The 26189-nt window shown below is 36.3% G+C and overlaps 5 protein-coding genes across 8 annotated transcripts; 4 read left to right on the forward strand and 1 right to left on the reverse strand.

Annotated features, from left to right (window-relative positions):
* The first annotated feature begins 199 nt into the window (after window positions 1-199).
* Window positions 200-5025, forward strand: LOC110754922 (uncharacterized). Of its 4 annotated transcripts, none has more exons than XM_021956049.2 (9): window positions 200-556; window positions 1313-1955; window positions 2383-2463; window positions 2563-2654; window positions 2926-2985; window positions 3094-3163; window positions 3811-4014; window positions 4327-4751; window positions 4849-5025. In XM_021956049.2, exons 2-8 carry the CDS (start codon window positions 1353-1355, stop codon window positions 4708-4710), a joined length of 1494 nt encoding a protein of 497 aa, XP_021811741.2. In that variant the 5' UTR covers window positions 200-556; window positions 1313-1352; the 3' UTR covers window positions 4711-4751; window positions 4849-5025. The 4 variants fall into 4 exon arrangements, with proteins under 4 accessions (XP_021811741.2, XP_021811739.2, XP_088107231.1 ...); XM_021956047.2 differs by having other exon boundaries at window positions 202-556; window positions 1290-1955; window positions 2275-2463; XM_088251105.1 differs by having other exon boundaries at window positions 202-556; window positions 2275-2463; window positions 4853-5025.
* Window positions 5026-5774: 749 nt separating this feature from the next.
* Window positions 5775-7092, forward strand: LOC110754902 (two-pore potassium channel 3-like). Its single transcript, XM_088249779.1, has 2 exons — window positions 5775-6743; window positions 6868-7092. The coding sequence occupies exons 1-2, from the start codon at window positions 5821-5823 to the stop codon at window positions 7013-7015; spliced, it is 1071 nt and encodes a 356-aa protein (XP_088105905.1). The 5' UTR covers window positions 5775-5820; the 3' UTR covers window positions 7016-7092.
* A 1670-nt stretch (window positions 7093-8762) lies between these two features.
* LOC110754927 (two-pore potassium channel 3-like) lies at window positions 8763-10411 on the forward strand. The gene is made up of 2 exons (XM_021956059.2): window positions 8763-9890; window positions 10025-10411. Exons 1-2 carry the CDS (start codon window positions 8821-8823, stop codon window positions 10170-10172), a joined length of 1218 nt encoding a protein of 405 aa, XP_021811751.1. The 5' UTR covers window positions 8763-8820; the 3' UTR covers window positions 10173-10411.
* Window positions 10412-10819: 408 nt separating this feature from the next.
* Window positions 10820-14062, reverse strand: LOC110754928 (forkhead-associated domain protein). Its single transcript, XM_021956060.2, has 5 exons — window positions 13869-14062; window positions 13185-13384; window positions 11987-12462; window positions 11735-11806; window positions 10820-10967 (listed from the first exon to the last, which is right to left on the reverse strand). The coding sequence occupies exons 1-4, from the start codon at window positions 14020-14022 to the stop codon at window positions 11767-11769; spliced, it is 870 nt and encodes a 289-aa protein (XP_021811752.2). The 5' UTR covers window positions 14023-14062; the 3' UTR covers window positions 10820-10967; window positions 11735-11766.
* A 7960-nt stretch (window positions 14063-22022) lies between these two features.
* LOC110754876 (WRKY transcription factor 28-like) lies at window positions 22023-24841 on the forward strand. Its single transcript, XM_021955995.2, has 3 exons — window positions 22023-22723; window positions 23143-23283; window positions 24111-24841. The coding sequence occupies exons 1-3, from the start codon at window positions 22218-22220 to the stop codon at window positions 24556-24558; spliced, it is 1095 nt and encodes a 364-aa protein (XP_021811687.1). The 5' UTR covers window positions 22023-22217; the 3' UTR covers window positions 24559-24841.
* The last annotated feature ends 1348 nt before the right edge of the window (window positions 24842-26189 follow it).

Raw genomic sequence — 26189 nt, forward strand, 5'->3', positions numbered from 1 at the left:
CTATAAAAGGACACTTTTGATTTGATGCTCTTCAATTGGTCGGGCTGTTGATCGTAAACGGATCAAAATCGGGTCAATGGGCCCCATATAAATATATGGTCCACATTCCTGCCAGGTCTCTTCGGCTCCATGACAAACCGAGCTCAAGCTCAACGGTGGACAGGGGACCAAAGCAAGGCTGACCATAATAAACTTCATTAGAGCACTGGTCCAATCTCTAAAAAAGCACAAATCAATAAAATATATATTTAAAAAAATTAACCCAATTGCAAAGTTTGCATTTTTGTTTGTTGTCGGCAAAAACAAAAAGTTTGCAACTTTGCATACGTGAGAGAGAGAGAGTCTTCACTGGGTGTGTGGCAAGCGAAGAGGTTGTGCCTGCACTGAACAGTCATGCAGCGTCACTGGAAAGCTGTCCACGTGCCCATATCAACCGCTTCCCATGCCTGCCTCAGCTGCTGCCGCCTCAATATTTCTGCTGTTCTTGAAATCTTTGAAGACCCTCTCTCGGGCTCTCTGAGGCAAAATTTCATCAAGCTTCTTTCTCTCTCAGCTGGTAAGTTTGTTAATTTCGTGAGGAAATATGATGGGAAGATTTTGAGTTTGATTGTTGTTGGGTTGAGAGGTTGAGTTTCTCTTTCCTTCTTCACTGTCTCAGTTGTCTTTCATTTTTCCTATTTGTAATTCATGATTATGCCAAAACTAATCAGATTCTATTTTGGTCTGTTTGTTGGTTCCTTGAATTGGATTTAGTTAGATACGAGTAGCCGAGGCTTGGTTTTTTAATCTTTAATTGGAAATCAAGCTATTGTCAGTATAAGATTTGAGAACTTCCCTCTTCATAGAGAAGGAAATGGAACAGAAATAATGTTATGTTCACTACCCAATTTGGTTTATGCCAGTTTGGATTGATTGAATGAGTTTGCTCAAATCATTTGCTACTGATGCTCTTCCATACCAACAAAAGCTTAATCTATGTAATGTTGAATTTTTTTTTTTTTTTTAAAAACCTGCCCCCAGTTTCAACATTGAGTAAAACTGGAAAATTGCAAGATTTTTAAAGTTAAAAATCAGCTAGGATTTTAGTGGTGAATGTCAATTTGTGGTTCAGCAGAAAGTTAGCAATTATTCTTGGTTGTTAACTTGTTATCCAGTTTATGAAAACCTGTTGATACATGTCTAACGGAAGCATAGAAACGCAATATTGCCCTATACTTGTAATGAAAATTTGCGTTTTCTTTTATCTGATTTCCTCTAAAAGGAATATATTCATTGAGGTTTTTATTTAGATTATTTGACTTGCTATGCCTAGATGAATGTGGTATGAGTCATGATAGTCCGTGCGCAACGAAATGAAGAAGCAAGAGAGTCAGAGAGGCCACTCTAATATTACAGATGCCAATACTGATCTTTGGACTCATGGACTCATTTGTGCGTTTGAATTTGTTCGAGGCCATAAGAAGGTCCTGTCCGCACCACAATTTGTTAATCATGTGGCAAAAAAGCAAGTTTCTTCACCTGAATTGAATAATTCCTTACACTCAAGAGAGAATAGAAACAACTATTGTGAGTCTAAGGATGATCAAGAAGACAATAACCACAGCCCGGACTCTCATTCAGGTCATCTCCGTGGCAAAGAAGGTCTTCCCAGAAATTGTTGGGTACCGATTGGCTGGGATAGGATATCTGAACTGGTCCAGACAGTACAAGTTGATGCTTGCTGGGAACAGCCCACAGATTTCAAAGATGATAACGATGATGTTGCCGTTGCAGATGTTGCAGCTCCTTACTGGGAACTGCCAGTAGGTCCCACTTGGTGGTGTCATGTAGCTGCTGGTCATCCATACATCAATTCATGGTTGAGTACTGCTCAATGGTTACACCCTGCTGTCAGTATTGCTTTGCGAGATGAAAGTAAGCTGATAAGCGAGCGAATGAAGCACATTCTGTATGAGGTAAATGCTTGTTTATCATTTGGACTATCAAATATGTGCTGCTTGTTACTGTCAACAAAGATTATTGAATATGAGGTTTTTCTTCTTCTTCTTCTTCCTTCCCCCTTTTTTATTCAATGATCTCACTAGGAATCATATAAAGGAAGTTCTTCGTATAATATCTATTTGTGTTAGTATTTAGGTTTAAGATGCAACTTCCTCTTGCTCGTCATTATACCATCTATATCATGTCTACATTTATTTCCTATTTATGCAGAACCACTAATCTAACTTACTACTGTTAAAAGTTAGTGCAAGTAATTTTCTGTGGTATGGCCAGGTTCCTGTAAGGGTTGCTTGTGGCCTATTATTTGAACTCCTAGGCCAGTCAGCTGGGGATCCACTTGTTAATGAAGATGACATTCCCATTGTCTTACGATCATGGCAGGCACATAATTTTCTAGTAACATCGTTGCATGTTAAAGGTTCTGCACAAAACATTAATGTTTTAGGAATAGCAGAAGTCCAGGTTTGTTCCTGTTTACAGCATTAAAGTTTTGATTAAGTTTCCATGCTTAGATTGATTGAAATTTATTTTCCATCATAATTCATCTCATGTTTGGTGCAGGAACTGCTTGCTACTGAGGGCATTAACATGCTGCGGAATAGTCACGAAATCATAGCACATTTAGCTTGCCGCCTTGCATGTTGGGATGATAGGTGATAGATTTTTTAAATCTCATCTTCACCTTATCCAATTAATAGTACTTCAGTTATAGTCAAATAACCGCCTCCTATTATCTTAGCTATTAATTAAGAGGGGAGAATATATGTAGAAAGATCATTAAGCATTTCATCCTACACTTTCCATGTAAGCAATTTTGGCACAGCTATATATTTACACTCATAAACCATACAAGGCTTCTATTATCAAACGACTTGTTAATTTTATTTTATTTTTTTTCTCTTTGTACTTTTCATTATTTTTCAGGTTATATCGCAAGTCCATATTTGGGGCTGCAGATGAAGTTGAGCTGAAGTTTATGGACAGGTGCTTCACTCCACCCATCTCATCCTGTTCTATAGAAAATATTTACATTGGATGCAGGCCTATTGATTTCAATGACATGTACAACAAATTATGTTCCCTTGTGAATAGGAGAACCCATGAGGATATGTATCTATTCAGTATAATATTGAACCAAGAAATCCAAAGGCTATCAACCCAGGTATGATACTTGTGTTATCCTTTACAGAAGCCTCTATCTTGTACAGTATGAGAAGCATTTAGAAGTCTGTCTGTAGTATGTAGAATTATTCAAATCAGTTGCTTCATCTTGTTATATAGCATAATTGATATAGATCTGTATTCAGATTGTGTGTAATTAAAATTGCCAGTTGTCAAATTTTATCACCTTTTGTCTCATGACAAGTATGCTTCAATCTTTGGATGAATAAAAATATTGAAATAGATTTTTCTACTGAGGCAGCGGTATGTAGTCGCAAAAATAACTTAATCAGCACAGACAAAATAAGGGAGGCAAAAAGGTTGCAGTTACTCTGAACATCAAAACACTGTTATTCTTTGTCTATAATTTATTTTTGCCAGTTTTGTAATTTTTGTAATTTTGTGCCTCTCTGTTCTTTTTTTCCCTCCTCCTTTATGTCTTTCCTTTTAGAAAGGAGTTGCTATTCCTATTTTTAAGACATTTTGTTTTCTTCCTACGAGTCACATTCCTTCTTGTTGCTTCAGTTTCTCTGGCCTGGCTACAATTTTTCATTTTCGTACTAGTTTATATAACAAATCTTTTAATTAGTTTGAATCACACAAACATACTTTTCACCCGAACTTGGTTTATTGATGTTCATTGAGAAGGTTATAAGAGTGAAGTGGACACTCCATGCACGAGGGGAAATTGTGTTTGAGCTTCTTCAGCACTTGAGAGGGGATGCCGCAAAGAGCTTGCTAGAAGGAGTAAGAAAGAGTACAAGGGAAATGATTCAAGAGCAAGAAGCAGTTCGCGATCGCTTGTTTACTATTCAAGATGTGATGCAGAGCACTGTTCGTGCATGGTTGCAGGTTTACAGACAAACTCAAACGCTTAAAATTGTCATGGATTCCTTACAACCTTGCAGATAACTTTCCATATCTCAAATGTTTTATCTTCGAAAGTTTATGACGGAAATTGCATTTCATTATGAATATAGTGGAAATATTTATAGTATAAATTTGTGAACGGCAATTTCATTTACGGGATCTGTGTTACATTTTAGCTTGAAATTAATTTGCTTTAGTGGCTAGTTGACCAAGGTGTAGTTTTGATGCTCTATTGTCATTGTTGGATTTTTTATATAATGGTACTCTCACACTCTGCCGCTACTCTAATTCTAGGACAAAAGCCTCAGAGTGACGCATAACTTGGGAGTTTTGGGGGGTTGTGGCCTTGTTCTTTCTATCATTACTGGCCTTTTTGGGATCAATGTGGATGGAATACCAGGAAACGAAGGATCTCCGTATGCGTTTGCTCTGTTTTCTGCTGTTCTGGTCTTGTTAGGGGTTATACTAATTGGAATTGGATTGGTTTACCTTGGATTAAAACAACCCATTGTTGAAGAGGATGTTGAAGTTAGAAAACTAGAGCTCCAAGAACTGGTTAAGATGTTTCAGAAAGAAGCAGAGTCTCATGCACAGGTACGAAAAACTGTTCCGAGAACCAACCCAACTGCTGCAGGTAGACCCCTGGAGAGTGCTGCACGTAATGCTCTCATCAGCTGAACAAATAATGCGCAAGTTGTTCGTTACGCCTTAGACATGCGGTAAGTGCATTTATAAATTATACCTCATTACACAAAAGGGTTCTTGGTGACATTTTTAAGCTTATGCCAGATTCATGAAACCGTTTCATTTATGCAGGTAGACTCGTACATGGCGCAGGTTATTTTCTCATCAGCTGAACCAATTTTCTTTTTCTTTTTTAGTTTGACAGCTGAACAAATAATTAGAAGTTGTTAAACTTTCATCATGTGTTCTCCAACCGAAAAACAAAACTTTCTTCATAGAGTAATGCATTTATGCTTCATAATACCAAAAGGGTTCTTGGTGGCGTGTCTTATTTCATGGGTGAGCTACAGCCAGATTGATGAAGCCCTTTATTATTATTATTATTATTATCTGCATTTCTTTGATCCCATTTATCACTTCATGGGATCACAAGATTACACCAAATTGAATGCGGCCATGCCTGAAATTCCTGTCTGTGCGATCCTTATGAGATGGTATCTTTCAAAAACCAACCCTAAATATTACCACCCTCCCTCTCCCAACGGTTGACAAAAACAAAAATCCACGCTGTGAGATTGTGACTGGGAGAGTTTCACACTCCCCAAGTCCAACTCCATCATGTCAAGTTTGGAGGATAATTGAAATTATGAATCAAAGGTATTAATGGACGAAAATCTAAAAATCATAATGCAAGGATAATAACAGTATTTCACACATCAAAATTAGCTAGTCTTTTCTGGGGTTTTTTCTTCAATTTATAGCTTATAGTTTTTATCTATAAAATCAATGCAAGAAATGGGTTTTATTATAAAGTTCTCTAAATGAATAAAATTTTATTTGTCTGTCACCATTTTGTTTGTTTAACATATTAAACTGTCAATAACAGACTCCATTATCTTTTGTATCCTAAGGGGTAAAGTTGGAAATTAAAACATAGATGAACAAGCGGCAAGTATAAAATTTAAAAGGGTTCAACTTAAACTTAGATGAACAAACAAACCACCACTCAACTTTCTCTTCTTCCCTAGATTTGACTTGTAATTGGAGTTGGTTTTTTTTCTTCTCAATAACACCAAGACTTTAAATCTTTAATCTTTTATCACCATGGATGAACCTTTTCTTCCCAAGAATGACACAAGACTTGGCGTTGGCGGCAAAGATGAACCAGAGTCTAGCGGAAGCACAACACCAACAACTTCCTTGCCCTCCAAGCCTCTCTCATCACCTGCTCAGCCCGTCTCTGGCAATAATGCTATCATTCCCGATCCCATTCCCACACCACCAACCTCTTCTTCCTGCGCCAATCCCATTGCCATATTGAACAACAACAGCAAGAAACTCATTATTGGTCTTATTGTGTATGTCATAATTGGCATTGTCATATTCTGCACAACAAGTTTCGAGCTCGAGAAAACCTACAAGCTTGTGGATGCTCTGTACTACATTGTGGTCACGCTCTGCACCATTGGATATGGCGACATTGTTCCGAATACCACGCTTGCCAAGTACCTCACCTGTTTCTTCATCTTGCTCGGTTTCGGGTTCTTTGACATTCTGCTAAATGGGTTGGTGGCGTACATCTGTGAAAAAGAATCAGTCTTGTTGAGGCCCTCGGATGGGAAGTTCAAGAACATGATCCAGACGTACATGGTGGATAAAGAGAAAGGAAGAATCAGGACAAGAAGCAAGATTGGATTGGCATTGGGAATTGTTATTGTTTGTATAGGTATAGGGACATTCGCAGTGCATTTTCTGGAGGGCATGAGCTGGCCTGATAGCATTTACCTCTCTGTTACATCAGTCACAACTCTAGGCTATGGGGATTTGAGTTTTAAGACTACTGCAGGAAGGAGTTTTGCAATTGTGTGGTTATTGGTAAGCACATTGGCTGTTGCCAGGGCTTTTCTGTATTTCACTGAGCTTAGAATGGAGAAGAGGAATCGCCGAATCACCGAATGGGTTCTTCAGAAGGAGGTTACTCTGAGGGATTTAAAGGCAGCAGACCTTGATAATGATGGATGCATCAGGTAAACCCTAATTTTCTCTATATGGATTTAAGCCTATTTGACATGTTTTTGAAAATGCACTATCTTGTTTGAGTTGAGTTTCTCTTTATTAACTTTTTTTTTTCCCCTTTAATGGCATTGACAGCAAATCAGATTTCATCATATACAAGCTTAAGGAGATGGGAAGGGTTGCAGAGAGTGACATCCTGCAAATCTGCAAGAAATTTGATTCTTTGGAACATAGTAATAATGACAAAATTACTCTTGCTGACCTAATGGAAGGTATCAGGTGACTTAATTCCAGTATCATTTTTTCAATGGAAGGACTGAGACATGATCCAGATTTTGGTACAGCAATTAATGGAAGCAAACTCTGAGAGTGCTGAATTTTTCAATATACAGGTACATAGAACTAGACACATGAACTTAGTGGTTTCACTCCAAAGCTGAAAACCCAAAATTCGATTCTTTTGTAAATACTTTGAAATTTCAAATAAAAATGATCTTCATTTCGCTCGTTTCGTTTACTGAATCTCGCAAGATCCCTATAAGTTTAGTGAATTGCATTCTCTGTTCTATTACTTGTGTTTGGGGATGCTTGTTGACTAAGCAATCAAGTATCTGTTTATTGCTCTTTGCAATCCTATGGCAAAATGTACTGCACTATGCACACATAAGTTCTGTAAAGTTCTGTTTCATGACATGTCTTATTCATTTCATGGGTGAAGAGCTACAGCCAGATTGATGAAACAAACCCTTTATTATTATTATTATTATTATTATCTGCATTTCTGTGACAGCATTTATCACTCCATGGGATCACCACCAGGTTGCAGCAAATTGAATGCGGTGGTGGGTACAAGAAAACACTGAAAGTACTATAATTCCAACTTGGGGGGAAGTTCTGTCTGGCCATGCCTAAATCCCTTGTTTGTACACAAAAGAAAAGGAGTACGTTTGTCCCTTGCTGTTTGTAAGATATTGCTTTGGGCCTGCAGCATATGGTGTTCTATAATATTTATAATTTTTTTTTTTTAAACATCTACATGAATTATAAATTAGTGAAACTAATTTTTCTTATTAAATAATAACCATTTTTTTAAACTCAAGAGACATATAATAAATAGAAAACGGGATAACAAGTAAAAACAGAAAGCAGTGACTTTCAGAGGATAATTGAAATGGAACAAGTATAAACATAATATCAATAAATAAAATAAAATAAAATAATTTAAGTTGTAAATGGTGAAAATATTTTAATCATATTATTTTATTTAATATACTGAACTGTCAATAAGCCCAAAAGATATAAAACTTTGTTTTAAATTGGTCAGATACAAAAGTTAGGTTAGTCAAGTCCTTATCATCATATACTTGGACGAATAGAAGTGAGCCAAAATTGAAGTTTGACTGTTATTATTATTATTATTTCCCATTATATTGGCAAGATCATGATGTTCACATTTTTTATTAGCACACATCACTCTTTATGTACTTTTCTAGAAATAGCATACTACACTCCTTCCTTGATATAATAATAATAATAATATTCACCGGTGGTCTTAGATTCAAACTCTCATAGCACCTGAGTGTGTGGAAAAAAACCCCCTTGCCATTCCTAACTTTGAAAAGAAAAAAAAGCTACGTAATTTTATGGGTTAAGAAACAACTAAGGAAGTTTGTAATTCAGGGGATAAAAAAACATTCCTAAATGGACTCGAGATTATGTGTTCGATTTGCTCCTTTCTTAATAGTGCTTGTATTAAGAAAATTACATAAATAAATATTTATTAAAATAAAATAAAAAAGGAAGGTGGAGAAATTAGCCCAGTGCAAGTAATCTCCCAAGTCACAAGTTAGATCACAACTTACAACTACCATCACATACAAATAAATTAGCGGCAATTATGAAAAAGGGGTTCAATTTAGATTAACAACCACTCAACTCTCTCTTCTTCCCTGGATTTGACTTGTAGTTGGAGTTCGTTTTTTTTTTCTTTGCTTTTTTATCCAATCTTTCTTAAAACAGACGACATATCTCAATAATACCAAGACTTTGAATCTTTAGTTTCGTGCGCTATATACAGAGCCAATCACCATGGATGAATCTTTTCTTCCCAAGATTGATACAAGACTTGGCGTTGGCGGCGAAGATCAGCAAGAGCCTAGCAGAGGCAGAACACCAAGAAGCTCCTTCCCCTCCTCAGCTTACCTTGATGTTGGTCCATCCAGGCGTCTCTCAACTGCTCAGCTCCTCGCAGGCGGTGATGTTATTGTTCCCATTATCACAACACCAAATTCTTCTTCTTATGCCAATCTCATTGCCAACTTGAACAAGAACAAGAGGAGGAAGCTCAAACACCGGTCACACTCCGCGCCATCGCTGCTTTCTGACGTCCGGGTGCCAATTCCAGACTCTGTGGATCCTAGGCCGTCCCCTAAATCAACCCCTTTCATTGTCCGCCAAGCCTTCATCGGTGTCATTGTGTATGTCATAATTGGCATTGTCATATTCTGTACAACCGGTGCAAGTTTCAAGGGCCAAGAAACCTACAAGCCTGTGGACGCTCTGTACTTCATTGTGGTCACGCTCTGCACCATTGGATATGGCGACATTGTTCCAGAAACCACGCTTACCAAGCTCTTCACCTGTTTCTTCATCTTGGTTGGTTTTGGGTTCATCGATATCCTGCTCAACGGGTTGGTGGCGTACATCTGTGACAGGCAAGAATCTGTCTTGTTGAGCACCATGGATGAGACTAAGTTCAACAACATGATTCAGACGTATATGATCGATAGAGAGAAAGGAAGAATGAGAATAAGAATCAAGGTGGGGTTGGCATTGTCAGTTGTTATTGGTTGTATAGCTATAGGGACAATTGCAGTGCATTTTTTGGAGGACATGAGCTGGATTAATAGCTTCTACCTCTCTGTTACATCAGTCACAACTGTGGGTTATGGGGATTTTGCTTTCAAGACAGTTGGAGGAAGGTGTTTTGCAATTGTGTGGTTATTGGTAAGCACATTGGCTGTTGCCAGGGCTTTTCTGTACTTGACTGAGCTTAGAATCGACAAGAGGAATCGTCGAATCGCGAAATGGGTTCTTCAGAAGGAAGTTACGATGAGGGATTTAATAGCAGCAGACCTTAATAATGATGGATGCATCAGGTAAACCCTAACTTTCTCTACATGGATTTAAGCCTATTTTTGAGTTTTCCCTTTAGTAGCTTTCTATTTATGTTTTGCTTAATGTGTATTTATGTTAACTTTCTTGTTTTTTTTTTATTTCTCTTTAATGACAGCAAATCAGAGTTTGTCATATACAAGCTTAAGGAGATGGGAAGGGTTGCGGAGAATGACATCCTGCAAATCTGCAAGCAATTTGATTCTTTGGAACATAGTAATTATGACAAAATTACTCTTGTTGACCTAATGGAAGGTAACAGGTGACTTAATTCCAGTATGATTTCCTCATGGAAAGACTGAAGCATGATACAGAACTTGCTCCAGCAATTAATGGAAGCAAACTGAGAGTGCTGAATTTTTCAATATACAGGTACATAGAAGTAGAACTAGGCACATGAATTTGGTGGTTTCACTCCAAAGAAGAAAAACCCAATTCAATTCTTTTGTAAATACTTCCAAATTGCAAATAAAAATGAGTACTTAAAGATCTCATTTCATTGTTACTTGCTCGTTTCGTTTACTGAAGTCATCTCGCAAGTTATATTAATCCCTACAATTTTAATGAAAGTTCACTTACATTCTCTGTTCTAGAAAATCTGTGAGTTTATCAAAAGAACATGCATTGCTGCGCAGAATTCAGGTATGGAACATATACAGCCTGCTCAACTACATTATCTAATGCAAACAAAACATTTTACAACAGAAGCAAGGGCATGAAAGGCAGCTGAAATGAATGAAATTTGAAATTGGATAGGCATCAATCAAATACTATGGGCAAAGCAACTAATATTACTTGTGTTTGTTGATTAAGGCGAAGCTCCGTAAAAAGCCCTGCCTTTTTTGAAATATCATGAACAGTTCCTGTAGGTTGAGGACCTTTTTCAAGGAAATATTGATGATGTCTGCTAAAATTCATTCAATCCCCAAATCTTGCTGAACCAATGAAGTAGCTGTTTATTGCTTTGCAATCCTTTGACAAACTGTACCGGACTATGCACACACATAAGTTCACAACATGAGGTGGAGCTTTCCTTAGAGATTTATTAATGCTTGGCCTACCTGACAGTATGGACAAAGAGAGTATAATCAGTCAACTGTAGTTTTTATTAATTTCTCCATTACACACTGTAAAGTTTTGTTTTACAGTTTCTTTATCGCGCAATAGAACTGTCTGATTTAGGCATGGATGAAAATATGTAATTCACCTAAGGCATAAGTCCCTATATATACATGTAAAAGAAAAGGCACGAAAAAAGGAGGGGTGATATGACATTTATTGACTACAATATGATGGTCATATTATAAAGAACAGCGTAACAACTAGGTTGTCCACACCAAAGCAAAGATGCATTTATAGATTGAAGAGGTGCATATGTCTCTGCCTCTATGTATACTTGACTGGCAGCCAAAACTCTAAATCTAGCCTCTCTCCCTTTATCTTCTTGGGATCTTTGCTATCAAGTGTCCAAGGAAGCAAATAAAGGACAACATGTTATCACCAAAAAGCAAAACCATTTACATAAAACTGTTTCCTGATTATTCCATTAATTATCAAGGCCTAGAACACCAACCCCAGTCCCTCAGCCTAATATTGATGCATACCAAGAGGCAGATGATATATAGACACAGTCCTTGCTAGTTTTCATGCTATAAACTTCCAGCAGAGTCCTGAGAAGTATGATTTGACAACATCCGGGACTGAAGAGACATCTTGTCGTCTTAATTTTTCACGTGTAATTTACATGATCTCCAACTTCTAGTTTAAAAAACTTCCATGCTAAAAACAGAGTTGGAGCTAATTTCTCAAGCATAAATGCAATCCTTACCAGATTCCAGAGACAATAAAACAATTGAAGCTTTATCTGATCTCCACATTTGCCATCTTGATACTTGAAATTCTGTGACCGCAAAGATCATGAATGAGAAATGGAGTTAGAAATGAACATACAGATCCAGCAAAAAATAAAAACTAAAAGACATACAGGAAATGTTACAGGAGTAACAGTTATGAGTGTTAAGTCTTGTAAAGGGGACCATTGACAAACTATACCAACTTTTGTGTTCACTAATTTGCATACCTCTGTCTAACGCCAGCGATACTCTCAAGAAGTTCCATTATTTGTTGCACCTTAAAATTTTTTGGTTTCTCCTGGCTGTCCACTACCAAGGTTGAGATTCTTAGAATAGTGACAAGTTCTGCTTCAATTTTGTTAAGTTGATGATCCAGATGTTCCAAGAATTTCTCAAAAGAGGTTATTCCCTTCAAGCTAGAAATTATCTCATCTTCATTCCAAGCTCCCTTATTTAAAGGTTCTCGAAGATCCTCCCCTTCTGGCTCAACAGGTACGCTTGTTTGGCTCTCTGCAAGAAGCGGCTTTTCTTCATCATTACTGAGCTTCAGATCATTAGAGGCAAATTCTTTGCCCTCCTCCAAATCTTCTGCAACATCTGGTGTTGGGGATACAATTCGAACTGGACTGAAAGCATCATCTCTGACAACTTCTAGATCCAAAGTAACATTCCCGATTAGCTGCCTTTCTTTTAGAGAGATCGCCTGAAACCAAATTAGTCTTCTTCTGATCATATGATAGGCTGAAAGGTAAAGTTCTTGAATAAGATACATTAAAAGATCAAATATTGGAATAAAAATACTAAGAAAAAAATTTGAAGGAAAAAATTTATCTTACTAGTGGTTAGGATTTTTGTTATCAGTTATGACATTTTGGGGAAGAATGATTTGAATTTGGGGCCTCCTGTCTAAGAAAGAGTGGCTACTAACTGGGCTATACCCTGACCTCCTTCCTAAAGGCTCAACTGAGTTAAGACCTGACAGAAGAATGATATGAATTCAGGACATCCTGTCTAAAAAAGAGGTGTGGCTACCAACTGGGCTATACCCTGACCTCCTTCCTAAACGCTCAACTGAGGTAAGACCCTAATGAACAAGAATCATCCACCCTAAGAACAGAGATGTTCCCCTATATACGTTTTTTTTAAAATCACATATGGGTAGAGTGCCTTCCAAAGTACCATGGCAGTGATGATTAAGTTTTGATTAAAATTTTGCAGAAAAATCCATAATCATATCTGGGAATGCTGAAAAAGGGGAAGCTTCAAACATCATAAGCCAATCCACCCGATGGTTCATTTTTGTCAACAGAACCATATTGGATTAGTGGACTTTCATCTTAAACTGCTTTATTAAAACCAACGATTTTATCCAGTAAATTCCTCAGCTAAAACCAAGCAAATTTCTTTAGTACCATTTTATTTTACCTCATTAAGCTTTGAGGAAAGCTCATCAAGCAATTCTATGCGTTTTTTGGACCTCTCCAATGCTTCCATGACCTTTTTCTTCTGAAAGAGTAGTTCCCTTGCATCATCTTCCTTCCCAGTTTGGACATTAATTGCTGCTTGCCTTTTAAGATTCTCAGCTGTCTCTGACAGTCGAAGAAGCCTCAATCTTGCATTGTTTGCTAAGCCAACAACCATGAATAACTATCATAAGGTGAAGCAATTAACCAACAGGGAATTCAACTTTACACTAAAAGCACATTGGAACAGAAAAAGATTAAGTAAATAGAGGACCAAGAAAGAAAATTGTAACTCAGCAAAAACACTAGGCCAACAATACACTATCCTATCATCAACAATGAACAAACAACCCATCAAATATTGGATAGAAAGCAACTTCATAACCTAATAAAAAGCATATAGCTATAAACATAACCAAATTTCTGCACTAAGCAGAAAATCTAATCATATTATTGATTCACAACAGGCTTCATACAAATTCTCTAGAAATAATAACTTCCAATAACAAAAGAAAACAAACACAAGACAATAACTTGCAATGGATTCAGGATAAAAATGTGGTTTTTCATTCATAAAGGCAAAAGGGTATGCCCAAAACTATGGAAGACACCAAAACAGGTGTATTGTGTAGTTATATTTATCTACCTTTGCCTCTGGCGCTCTCAGCCTCAGAATGGAGCTGAACGAGTTGAACACGTAGCTGCTCGGTGTCGACCTTGGAATCCAAGCACATGGGTCTCCTCCATAAAGTTCTACGAGGGACAGCCATGGCTGTGCCACCACCAATCTTCAACAACATCGTCTCTCTCTCTCTCTCTCAGGAACTGGAAGTCAGGATGAAAGGAGGTCCACCCAAGGTGAGGCCCATAACTTATGGTCTTGAAGGGTGAAGCCCATTTTTAGATGAAAATATATGTTTCGAAATGGTAGTGGTTTGTGAAGGCCTTTATTTCTTTTGAAACGGGCTTCAAATTGTATTTGCTTGTGTCCAATGCTTCGCTTCGTGTCATAATTTTTGTTTCTTTTGTAGCGGCTCGGCTCATGGTTGTTTGTCTGTAGCAAGAGGTCTGTAGTTTAAGTGATTAAAAATATTATTCCTACAATTGAGGTCATGAGTTCAATTCATTTGAATGAATATAGCTAATGGCATGAATTGAAGTAAATTGGATTTCGTATACATGGATTATAGTTCTTTCAATCTCTCCTCGGCGTGGTTTATAAAAAACATGTTTTATTTATTAATAATGCTATTTGTACCACATTTATTGACCACGTTGCTGACCACATCTCTAATACAAGTGAGTCCTATTAATTTACGTGAGACCCACATGTATTAGAGAGGTGTTCAACAATATGGTTAGTAAAAGTGGTCCGAATAGGAACACTGCCCTTCCAAATAGTAACACTACCTTTCTGATCAAGCACAACTCTAGGCCTATACCAAATTGAAGTAAATTGGAGCCTCTAAATGTGGAAACCCTCCTTTTCTCTCTTATTTTCTAATTATGTCACATCTCTTTCGTTTCAGAGTTTTGAGTGTTTCTTCTGCTCATGGATTTGGTAGGCTGAGTCCATCATAATTTGGGCCCACGTAAAAAGGTCGTCCAAGGGCACTTGAGTGTTGAGATAGAGAGAGAGAGAGAGAGAGAGAGAGCCCATGATTTGATTTGACCTAAAACTAATAATAATATGACTGTCATCTCAGTTTTGCTTGCTTTGCTCCCATCCCATATATACCAACCAAGGCAATTATAAATCATGAATGTCATGAGTCAGTCAGTCAGTCAGTCATGAAAAGCTCCCGTCAACAACGCCCACCCACGCTCAATTCAACACAACAAAGTGATTTTGACAACCTCCTAATTCATTCATTCATATTTCACACCCAAATAAATGAAAAGAAAGAGAGAATATGAATTTCAATTTGGGGTGTTTTTCTAAGGTTAAAAATTATATATATGAAATTCATGTCAGCTGTGGCGACGCATGCACGCACGAGCTAAGAACTTAAGACTGCAGTCTATATCACATGCCAAATTTTTCATTTTCTTTGTCTGCTTCTTTTCTTTCTTTAATTGAACTAAATTGGTTTGTGCCTCAGTTTTCCTCTTTTATCAATTTATTATGAGTTGAACCTCCGGTTATTATGAAGGGAGCTATTTCGTTATGTACAAAAGAAAAAGCTGGCACGGCTGCAACTATATTTTCTTGGAAATTTATGATCCCCTTCAAAGTGTCAATCAATTTGTGTACTGCGTATTCATGATGATATATACTCATACCTATTTATTGCTAGACTGATGTTTATGTTGATAGATTCAACTACAATTAACTTGATTAGTAGATTCATTGTCTAGCAACATAAGCATCAGTGTGATAACATAACTTTGATCAATGGAGTGTTAGTTGAATTGACTCAGGTGTTTGGTGTGCTTTCCAAGTGGTCCTGCAAGGGCTCAAACCCTTGTGGTACCCGTGTGTGCGAGTTCCCCACCTCCTCCTTCCTAACTTTAGCAACAACAAAAAAAACATAACTTTGACTAGAGAATGTTACTCGTTTCATATAGACCACATGTTTCATAGAAAGCTTGTTGTCGCATGGAACAAGGATATAAGGCTTTTGAAGGAAGAGTGTCTAACTAGCCCACTTCCAAAATGCAAATTGGGAAACTTTTGGTAGTACGTACTATAAGTAATCTATCTAGCTACAAGTTTCCTCCATCATTAATTTGCATTAGAGATAATGATCATGATGTTAATCAAACTGTCAAAAGAGAGAGAGAGAGAGAGAGAGAGAGAGAGAGAGAGAGAGAGAGAGGAGCTAGGATGCATGTATGAGCGCTGCTGATATGAACACAATGTCTCAGTCTGTGAATTATGCCGGATTTTTGGGGTTAATGTTTGACTTGTAGCTATTAATATGATTATATGACATCTGATTTGATCTGTAATATTATAACAACAGATGACAAAGCAAGGTATTCATTCACATATGCCTACTTTATTAGGTATAATTTTGCGTACGAAACAAACTAAATTCTTTTATCCTGGTGGTGCTCTACACAGAAACTCCATTCGCACTTCACAAGAGTTCACTTTTTCTTTTGCTTTGTAAATTTTCTTCTCGAAAGTTCACGTTTTAGTATGACTAAAGCATCCAATCTGCATTCTTCTACATGTAGATATGTATGTCTTGAATCAAGTATAATTTAATTATTTTTCATGTATAGCTAGTGCTCCTTCAAACACCTAAGCCAAATTATATATATATATATATATATATATATGAAAATTCTCCTATGCGAACATTCGGATGTTATTGTTATGCATACGTTGTATATTTTGTATTGCCCCTATCTGTTTTCTTCTTATTTACTATGGCATCCATACTGTAATAACGTGCTGACATCCAAATAAGATTATATATATTATGCAGACATCCGGACGTTATTATTGTACGGACGCCGTGTATTTTGTACTACCCCTCTCTGTTTTCCTACCTGTTTACAATAGGATCCGCACGATAATAACGTGCAGACATCCGGATAAGATAATAACTGTATATATATATATATATAAATATTATGTGTATAGTTAGGCAGTCTTGTCATTTTGTACGAAAACATGGCGTTGAGGAGTTTTATACAAGCAAGTAAACCCAAGAGTGGGCATCAAAACGATCCTATACAAGATATTATGCTCTGTCGTTTAGAAAAATTATTATGTGCATACGAAATAGTACGTGCCATGTCCATATATACAATTGTTACATCAAAACTTTAAATGTTGAACCAATATATTGGATTACTTACTGCACATTCATTATGATATGAATGTGAACTAGATAGTACTATGCTGGCATGGGACGCACGCAATGTATCGATTACACATTTATCTCTTTTTTTAATATACTTTTCTTTTTTTTCTGTGGTGGAGGTAACTTTATGTTCTCTAATATTGATATATATTTTATTAATATGTGAAATTCAAATTTAAGATAACGTTCAACATTGAAAAGAGAAATGCCACGAATCGATTCAGAGTCAGTTTTTGTTTTAGTACAAGTGATAGTCTAAATTATAGGGGAGGGGTTTCTCACACACACAACCAATATGTTATGGGGGTTCGAATATAAGACATCTTGTCTTCAAGTCAATGCCCTTTTTACTGGACTAGACCTGTTTAGTAATATCAGAAAGGGTTTTTATGTTTAATAGTCCTTGAACTTTGACATGATTCGCATTTTGGTCCCTCAATTTCTAAAATTGTTCCCGTCAAAGTGCGAATCAAGTCAAAATTCAAGTACCATTAGATCTAAAAACCCTATCACAAATCAACCCTAATACCTTTTTTTTTGGCAACCCTAATACTAATAGTATTGCTTGCGTTTTCTATGACACACATGTACAATTTAGAATCATATCTAGAGTGCGAACAGAACATGTAGATTCAAAAGATAATAAAGCCAAGCTTGCCCCTCTTTCTATGTGGAGAAAAAACGAATGTTGTTGCTAAATCAGTAACGCTAAGTCAAATCTGCTCATTTCTATCTCCAAACTGAACTTAAATTAATGTGATTGTGGAATCAAACAGCTACTCTTTGTTAGTAAATTTTGACCTTTTGAGCATATATAGAGATGGACCAGTCAACTTGTCCCATAGATTATCTTTGATGCTTCGTGTCAAGACATAATTAATAATATAAAACTGTCATTGTCTTTCTCTTTCATCTCCTCTGTAAAAAATAATATTTAATTCTTTGGTGGAGCAGATGCTACCATGACTGCTTGAACAATTCAGAAAGAAAAAAAAAAAAAAAACAAAGAGATCTTTATGAAGAAAAAAAATATTAGGGTTGAATAGATTCCCTTTCAATCTAAACGCTTTAGTGGTTGGGTGCAGTCAAGTGTGCTTCTGACTTAATTGAGGAAGAACCTTCCTTTCACATTTGAACCTTCTCCTTTGAAAAAAAAACCCCATGAATTTGAATGTCAATCTTAAATTAAACAAAACAAAGTTGTATTTTTTAATCCTTAAAGAATCAAAAATCATTTCGATTTGTTTTTATGGAAATGATTCGTTTTCCTCTTTCCTCTTTCCTCTTTGTTAGCAAGGGATACATGTGTATTTATATAAGCGATAATTTATTTTAAACTAATCTAAATTATGAGGAGAGGGATTCGAACTTGAACTCGGGTTCAAAGTGGAAAGCACATCTGCTCCAATATCTATATGTATTTACTATAGTATGACAAGAAAGGAAATGTATTAGAAAATTCATGTGCCTAACATTAACTAAAAACGGTGAGCTACCACTTATATGAGCTACAGTCAAACACGCTAGCTAATTGTCACTCGATCAAATTTGTTCTTTGTATCTTCCAGTTTTTGCTTCCTACATTTCATTATCAAGTACGATATGGATGACAAGGACTTGTATATTTCCCAAATTCACCAATTTTTATTGATTAAATTGAGCAATATTGCTTGTAAAAATTCCCTAAATTGCATGTCCCATGAACAAAACCTGATTAGCTACTAATTCATTTACTCCAAGACAAAGGTCTAAACAAGTTTGAGAATGTTTGGTATGTTCAAGAAATTAATCCCACAAGAAATCTCATGTAGAAGACAATTATTCTCAAACTAATTCGTAGCAACATTAATTCTTTATAGTATAAATTACGAGGGAAATGAGAATTTCTCACGTACACACACTACCAAGATGTTATGGGAATTCAAAACTGAGACCACTGTTATGCAAATCAAGATCTTTTCCCACTAAGCTAAACCTCGTTAATTAATTGCTTATATATGCTTAAAACCATATGTATGCATGATTAGTTTTTTGCTTTACCCTAATACTAAAATGCTTTGGAATAAAATATGATTAATCAAATTAATGTAGATCTGGGGCTGAATATTTTACCCCAAGATGAGCCAAAATCTGAGCAATTTTTTTATTCTAGAAAATATATATTTCAATATCCTATATATACTTTATGTCTATTTAGTGTAGGATGGTTCGTACTGCCTAGACCTAACAAATAACCTGCCCTTCATTGACCAATGGTAGTGTCACTTGTCAGATACAGATAGTATTCTCCTTTTACCATTTACAAGGGACACCAAAATGTCAACAATCTCAAGCTACCATTTCAATTTAGTTGCGTTTATAATTATTTCTTTTTAGATTGATCGATCCATCGATTGATGTTTCTCCCTATCAAAAGCCGCACCACTAAAAATATTCCCAAACCATATATATCACACACTAATATGCATCAACAATATCCATCATATGATGCATTATATTATATTATATTATATATATATATATATAATATGAGAGTTTCTGATTGAAGGATCTCTCAAATAAGCTTATTTGAGGAACACCCTTATAAGGGTCATTTTGCATTGTATTTTATTAATTTAGACCGTCTATTTTGTAGATATTCATTCAAAGAATATATATATATTACTTAATTATTACCCCCACGTTTCCTATTTATATACCTTTGGTTTCACATCTTATATCATATTTTGGTATAATCTTCTTTCCAAAATCAAATTAGTCATCCTTAGAGCAAGTGAAGCGGTGCGCCCAAGCCTGGGGCTAAGGGGGGTTCAAGAAGTAAAAGGTGTTTCAGCGGGCTTTGTTTGCTCGGGCTAAGTGTGGGCTCCACAAGCCTAGGCTGGCCCTCAGGCAAAATCCGCCCCAGTGCTAGCCAGGGTTTGCTGACGTTAGCGATGACGTCAGCAACCAACAAAATTTTAAAAAAATCTAAAAAAATACTAGAATTTTCAGAATTTTTAAAAAATAAATACTTAGTCATATTTTTTACTTCCCACATAAAAAATCTATACAAATTCCTCTCTTCACATCTTATGTGAATAGTGGTTGCCATGGCAACAGGTGGAAACACACATTCCTTTTTGCAATGGTAACTACTATTCATGTGAATAGTGACTGCCCTAACTCCCCCCTTGTCATGAAAAAGGGCAAATGGTTGGAGTTGCTCTTAAAGCTGATCAACTACAGAATGATTGGACCACCTTGCCAATATGGGGCATGAGCTCCCTTTGGGTATGCATCAGTATGAGTCTGCTCCTGATTATCTTATCAACTATTGGATGATGAATTAGGGAGGACCCATGCTAAAAAAAAACTACAGAATGATTGTTTTTTCTTTTTTTCTTTTTTTCAGTCAATTTTAAATTTTAATAATAGAGCGTGAAATATATACATGTATATATATAATTGGTGATTGCATAGAAAAGTCTTGGATCCATCTCATCAAGATCTCTTTGACACCAAAGATTATATACTTCATGGCAATTTCTTCATCGATCATATCAATTGGTCCCGACATTCTGTTGTGCAGGTCACTTGACACATTATGTACCAAACTTATTATTGGCGTTTGATGATTTTATTTTTTATTGTGGGACATTTTGGTCTTATTTTAGTTTACAGAATACCATCTGATTATTAAACAAATAGTTTTAGCCATTTTGTTTCGTTGAAGGTCGTGGCGGAATATGGGACTTACTAATATATATATGCACACGATACACGTATAAAACCTTGTAAAAGACAAATTGTGTGAAAGCAATTTTTATTGAAGAAACTATGATGATTCACATTTATAATATGACAACATAATATATAATAGTGGCGAAACCACATGTAGGCTTGAGATAAATTTGTAGCATTCCGAAAAATTTGAATAAAAAATTAATTTAATGGCTACCTCAATTAAGATATTTGGACTTCTTGACCTTCTTAGAAAAGTTTTTTGCTTCGCCCTTTTCGATAAGAAACAACTTATCATATAATGAAACTGGATTATGTGTAGACATTTAGGGAGAGAGAGATTCATGCAATCACATAATATGAAATAGAAGGGGTTGCAAATATAGAATTAATTATTTATAATTGAGGAAAAAGAACAAATAAATTAGTTCGTCAATATAACAAATCATATGAGGTTGTTGTTTGACCAACTTGTTGCGTTTGACCGGTTTTCAGGAAACAAGAAAAAGCGAGCCACAAAAATCCGGGGGTTTCCGTAACGGAGAAGACGTGAAGGCCCAATCAGCAAGACATAGGCGTGAGAAAGGAACAGAATGTCGTTTCGCACGTGCCAACTACGGTCAAATGACGGTGCCCAATCCTTTACACGTGTATGTCCTCGAAGAAAACCGTAGCGTATTTTTGGACATGCTGGATATCTTGACCACCACACCCCTGTGGTCCCTACCCCCAAAGCTAAAATAATCTGATGCGACTCGGGCAGCGCACCTTTGCGTACAACCACAAACCTGTGGAACTGTGGAACTGTGGAACTGATGGGTCTTATGGCAAATTCTTTGTGATTCCTTTCCAACCTTAAAACGGCTTCTGCAAATTTGGCAGCTCCCACCATTTTACTATTAAATATTTGTTCCTATATATTTTGCAATTTTGTTGATTTTTTTTATTGAGTAGATGAGTTGCCTATATCATTTTATATATTTTGCCAACTTTTTATTTTATTTTATACGAATGATAATTAAAATTAATCTAATTTATCGGAAGATGAATTCGAACTTGAGTGCAAGAAAACATGTTCACTGTCCCACCAACGAACCTAACTCATTTTAGCGGAAGGGGAATTTGAACTTGATAATCTACGACTGCATCCTAGATGTGTTGTTTGCAGTAATAGAAACTGGCACGTGTATGTTTACCTACATAAATGTCTTATTAGGACAGAAGTAGAATAGGGCACAAGTGTGCAAAATAGCCAAAAGCTACTACACATCCCATCCGATCAACTCTCTCTCTCTCTCTCTCTCTCTCCCCCCTATTAAAAAAAAGGCAAAGATAAAAATCAAACCTAAAGCTCATTTTCTCTCAAAAGAACAAAGCAAGAATCTCAGCCCCATCTCTCTCACCTCTCAACTTTCTTCTTCTTCTTCTTCTTCTTCTTCTTCCTCTTCTTTCTTCCCATGTCAAATGAAAAGAAAAACCCTTATCAGTATGACCCTTTCGACTACAACCCCCATGAAATCAACAGGACAAGCTTTCCATTCTTCAATTATGGCACTCCCTCCATACAAGATCCACAAAACCTACATGGGTTCGAATCCGATCACCCCAATTCTTCATTCATGAGCTTCACTGACTGCCTCCATGGCTCAATGGACTACAACACCCTCTCAAGAGCCTTTGACATGTCATGTTCTTCATCTGAAGTCATTTCTCCGCCGTTGGATCATGAGAATTCCAAGAACCAGCAGGCTGCTGCTGCAGCTGCAGGTGTAGGAGATCACTCGGTGGGGACTAGCACCACTGAAAACCCATCTACACCAAACTCCTCAGTTTCTTCTTCATCTAATGAAGCTGCTGGTTCTCATGAACATGAAGATTCAGAGAAGAAGAAGAAAGAAAAGCAGCCAAAAGTGGCAGTGTGTGATGAAGCGGCAGGAGATGAGGAAGACAAGTCAAAGAAAGGGTAGGTGTTTTTGGTTCTTTGTAGCCAGGTTCATGGTAAAGGTTAATTAGCAGCTTTTGAGGGATATCATTTCTTACTTCATTATTTTCCACTCTTGGTATGGATAAATATAGGGCTTAGATTGACTAATATTTTGTCAGGAGGTAAGACTGTCATATAAAAGGTAAACAAAAAAACTTTTTAGTGCAATTTTCCCCTTGTGTTTTCAACTTACATGCCATTAATTAATACGTCTTTAATTGAACAGATATTTCTTTAATTATTTTGCTTTCTCATTAGATTTCTGATGATTAACCAATAACCATACATGCAACATCTAGAAACTTCCGGGGAGCAAAAAGGAAAATAATGGGATCTATGTTTAGAACCCTAAAATCGAGTGCGTACACATCTAATTTGCTTAGATATATGTGATTCAGGAGCAAAGCAAAAAAGAAAGAGAAACGGCAGAGGGAACCACGGTTTGCCTTCCTGACTAAGAGCGAAGTGGATCACCTTGAAGATGGATACAGATGGAGAAAGTACGGACAGAAGGCAGTCAAGAACAGCCCTTATCCTAGGTATACTTAATTGCCTTTCTTTACAATTTCCACACTAGCTCAACGTACATTCCATTAAAAAAAGATTATAAAAAAAAGAAGAAGAGTCCAACTTATAATGATTTCTGGATGTGTGATGTGAACAAGTTTTCAAACCAGCCGTTATTTCTTGGCCGGTCAATATAGGCGTTATTTGATGATCAAATATTTGTTATATGTCATTCATATCTGTTATGGTTACTAGTTAATTAAAACTCTTGTCTATTATATGCAGAAATGATTTTAGCCTTCACATTAAGACCTAACTATATAGAACAGTTAGGGCCCATTTGATAACCATTTCATTTTTCATTTTTCATTTTTTGTGTTAGAGTATAGAGGAAAAATGAGAGTTAGAACTTAGAATGGGAGTGAGGATGAGAGGGATAAGTAACAAAATTGAAAACAAAAACTTGAAAGTGAAAACAATTTCAAATGGATTTCAGTTTTTAGTTTTTGTTATAACTTTTGTTACTCTTCCCTCCCATCCACCCCTCTTAATCCCATCTTCCTCTCATTTTCTCACTTCCATTCCCCCTCTTTTTCACTTTTGTTACTCATCCCTCCCATCCTCTCTCTTAATCTCATCCTCACTTCCATTCTCCCTCTTTTTCCTTTATACTGTAGGACAAAAAATGAAAACTAAAAACTAATGATTAAACAGCCCTTAGTTTGTTTGATTGGCTCCACTTTGTAGTTTTGTTCTTTAATTGACATCATTCATTTCTATGCTTGTTCTATAAAATGAACATTAAAAGAGTAATTTGGTGATCTCACACAGCTTTGTAACTATCTTCTTCCATTTTCAGAAGTTATTATAGATGCACTACTCAAAAGTGCGTTGTAAAGAAGCGCGTCGAGAGATCATTTCAGGATCCATCCATTGTGATCACAACATATGAGGGTCAGCACAACCATCAGTGTCCGGCAACACTACGTGGAAATCTCAACCTCAATGCCGTTGGAATGCTGTCCCCTAATTCCCTTTTGACATCGGCGTCTCTCAATGGATCAGCGAGATTTCAACATGAATTCTTAACTCAGTTTCTCCCAATGAACAACCAATTGCAATTGCAATTGCAAAGCCGTCATCATCAGGATGATCACCAAGCAAGTAATTCCATGATATATTCAAACCTCGTGGTCCCTCACCCTCATCATCATCAGCAGCAGCATCAGCGGCAGCAGCTACATGTTCCTGACTATGGTTTATTGCAAGATTTAGTTCCTTCATTTGGTCAAAAGCAAGAGCCATGAATTTCATGATCACTACTTTATGATATTTTCAGTACTCTCACTCATGAGTACATCTTTTCCTATCTCATTATTACAATACTGTCTAATATGTACGCTTTCTCTCTGGCCATCTCTCTTCTTTAGATTTTGTTTGATATGTGAGACTAGGAGACAGTATGGCTCTCAAGAATAGCATTCAATGCCTACGTACTAGTGTACTTCTGACTATTGCATGGAGTGCACATCTACACGTATATTTAAATATATGTTGTTCTTGTTCTTAAAAAAAAGCAGACTTTTAATACATATTAAGCCTCTAAAATACGCATGAGTGAAGGTGCTTGTTTTGAAGGAATGGCAGCCTATATATACCTAGCTATACTTGACATTTGTATACTTATAATCTGTATACATACATACATATATATATATATATATATATATATATATATATATATATAGAGAGAGAGAGAGAGAGAGAGAGAGAGAGAGAGAGAGAACTTGCTATTTTTATACATTTATTTCATGCATCTGTTTTATTTTATACTACTACTCTGCGACTGGCTCAATTAATTCCCTAAAAAATCACTTGAATCCGATATCATTTAACCACTTAATTGAATTATTGAAATTTTAGTACTTTCTTAAAGCACCGTGTTCATTGATTTTGTAGGACACAATTAGATGTCGAAACGGTTTCCGATTTGTCTAATTTTTTGCAAGGATGATCTATAAATGTAGACTTAAAAAATATATGGTTTGGATCGTTGAAAAAAAATTTCGTAGGGTAACCTAAAGGGTGTCCCTCAATAGAAATGGACTAATATATATATAGCTAGCTAACATTGGAAATGAGGGCTTAAATGTGAGGATTTTTATTCAGACCTCCAAAAATTTCTACTTAGATAACTCGACCGCCGACCATCCAATATCCCGCCCCTCCCACCGGGCGGTCCACCATGAGTGTCACTAAATTGGATGTCGTCGTTAACGCGAATATGTAAAAACTCCAATGCCTGCCAAGTTGCAGCATATACTAACTTGCCATCAATATTATTTCCATATATTTGATCTTTCTAGCCTCCCCTCAAAGAGGCTCCATGACTCAGCGATCTCTAGAGCAAAGACTATATATAGCCACAAGACATGAGGGTAGCCTTGCTGCTACTGAAGAGGCAACTGCTTTAACAGAGAAGAAGAAGCTGACACTAGTAAAAGTTGTTTGAATGTGTATGTAGAGAATGACGTCCATCGGAGGGAAGTTTTACATAAAACCTTAGGACGGCGAAAGTTACTATATATATCAACCATGATATACCAAACCAACCACCCGTAATCTTGCCTTTTTATATAATTAGTGGGATTTGATTTTTAAGGCTCGTCTCTAGTAACGTTTTCGGAGAATGTTTTTAGAAAATGAAAATGAGAAAATGAATTTGCATTTTCAGGATTTAAGAATGCATCTGGTAGTTTAATTAAAAAACATCTTCTCAAAATGTAAACAATGAAAACGTGTCTGGTAGTATAATTTGAGAAAAACTCCAACAAACAATTTGTAACTTTTATTAAAATGCATCATGGAATTTATATGTGAACTATTTTTTAAAGTCATTTTTTGTTAATATCTCCTCTATCCAAAAACTACTTAAAAA

Source organism: Prunus avium, chromosome 3, assembly GCF_965620075.1.
Source record: "Prunus avium chromosome 3, drPruAviu1.hap1.1, whole genome shotgun sequence".
Lineage (NCBI taxonomy): Eukaryota > Viridiplantae > Streptophyta > Magnoliopsida > Rosales > Rosaceae > Prunus > Prunus avium.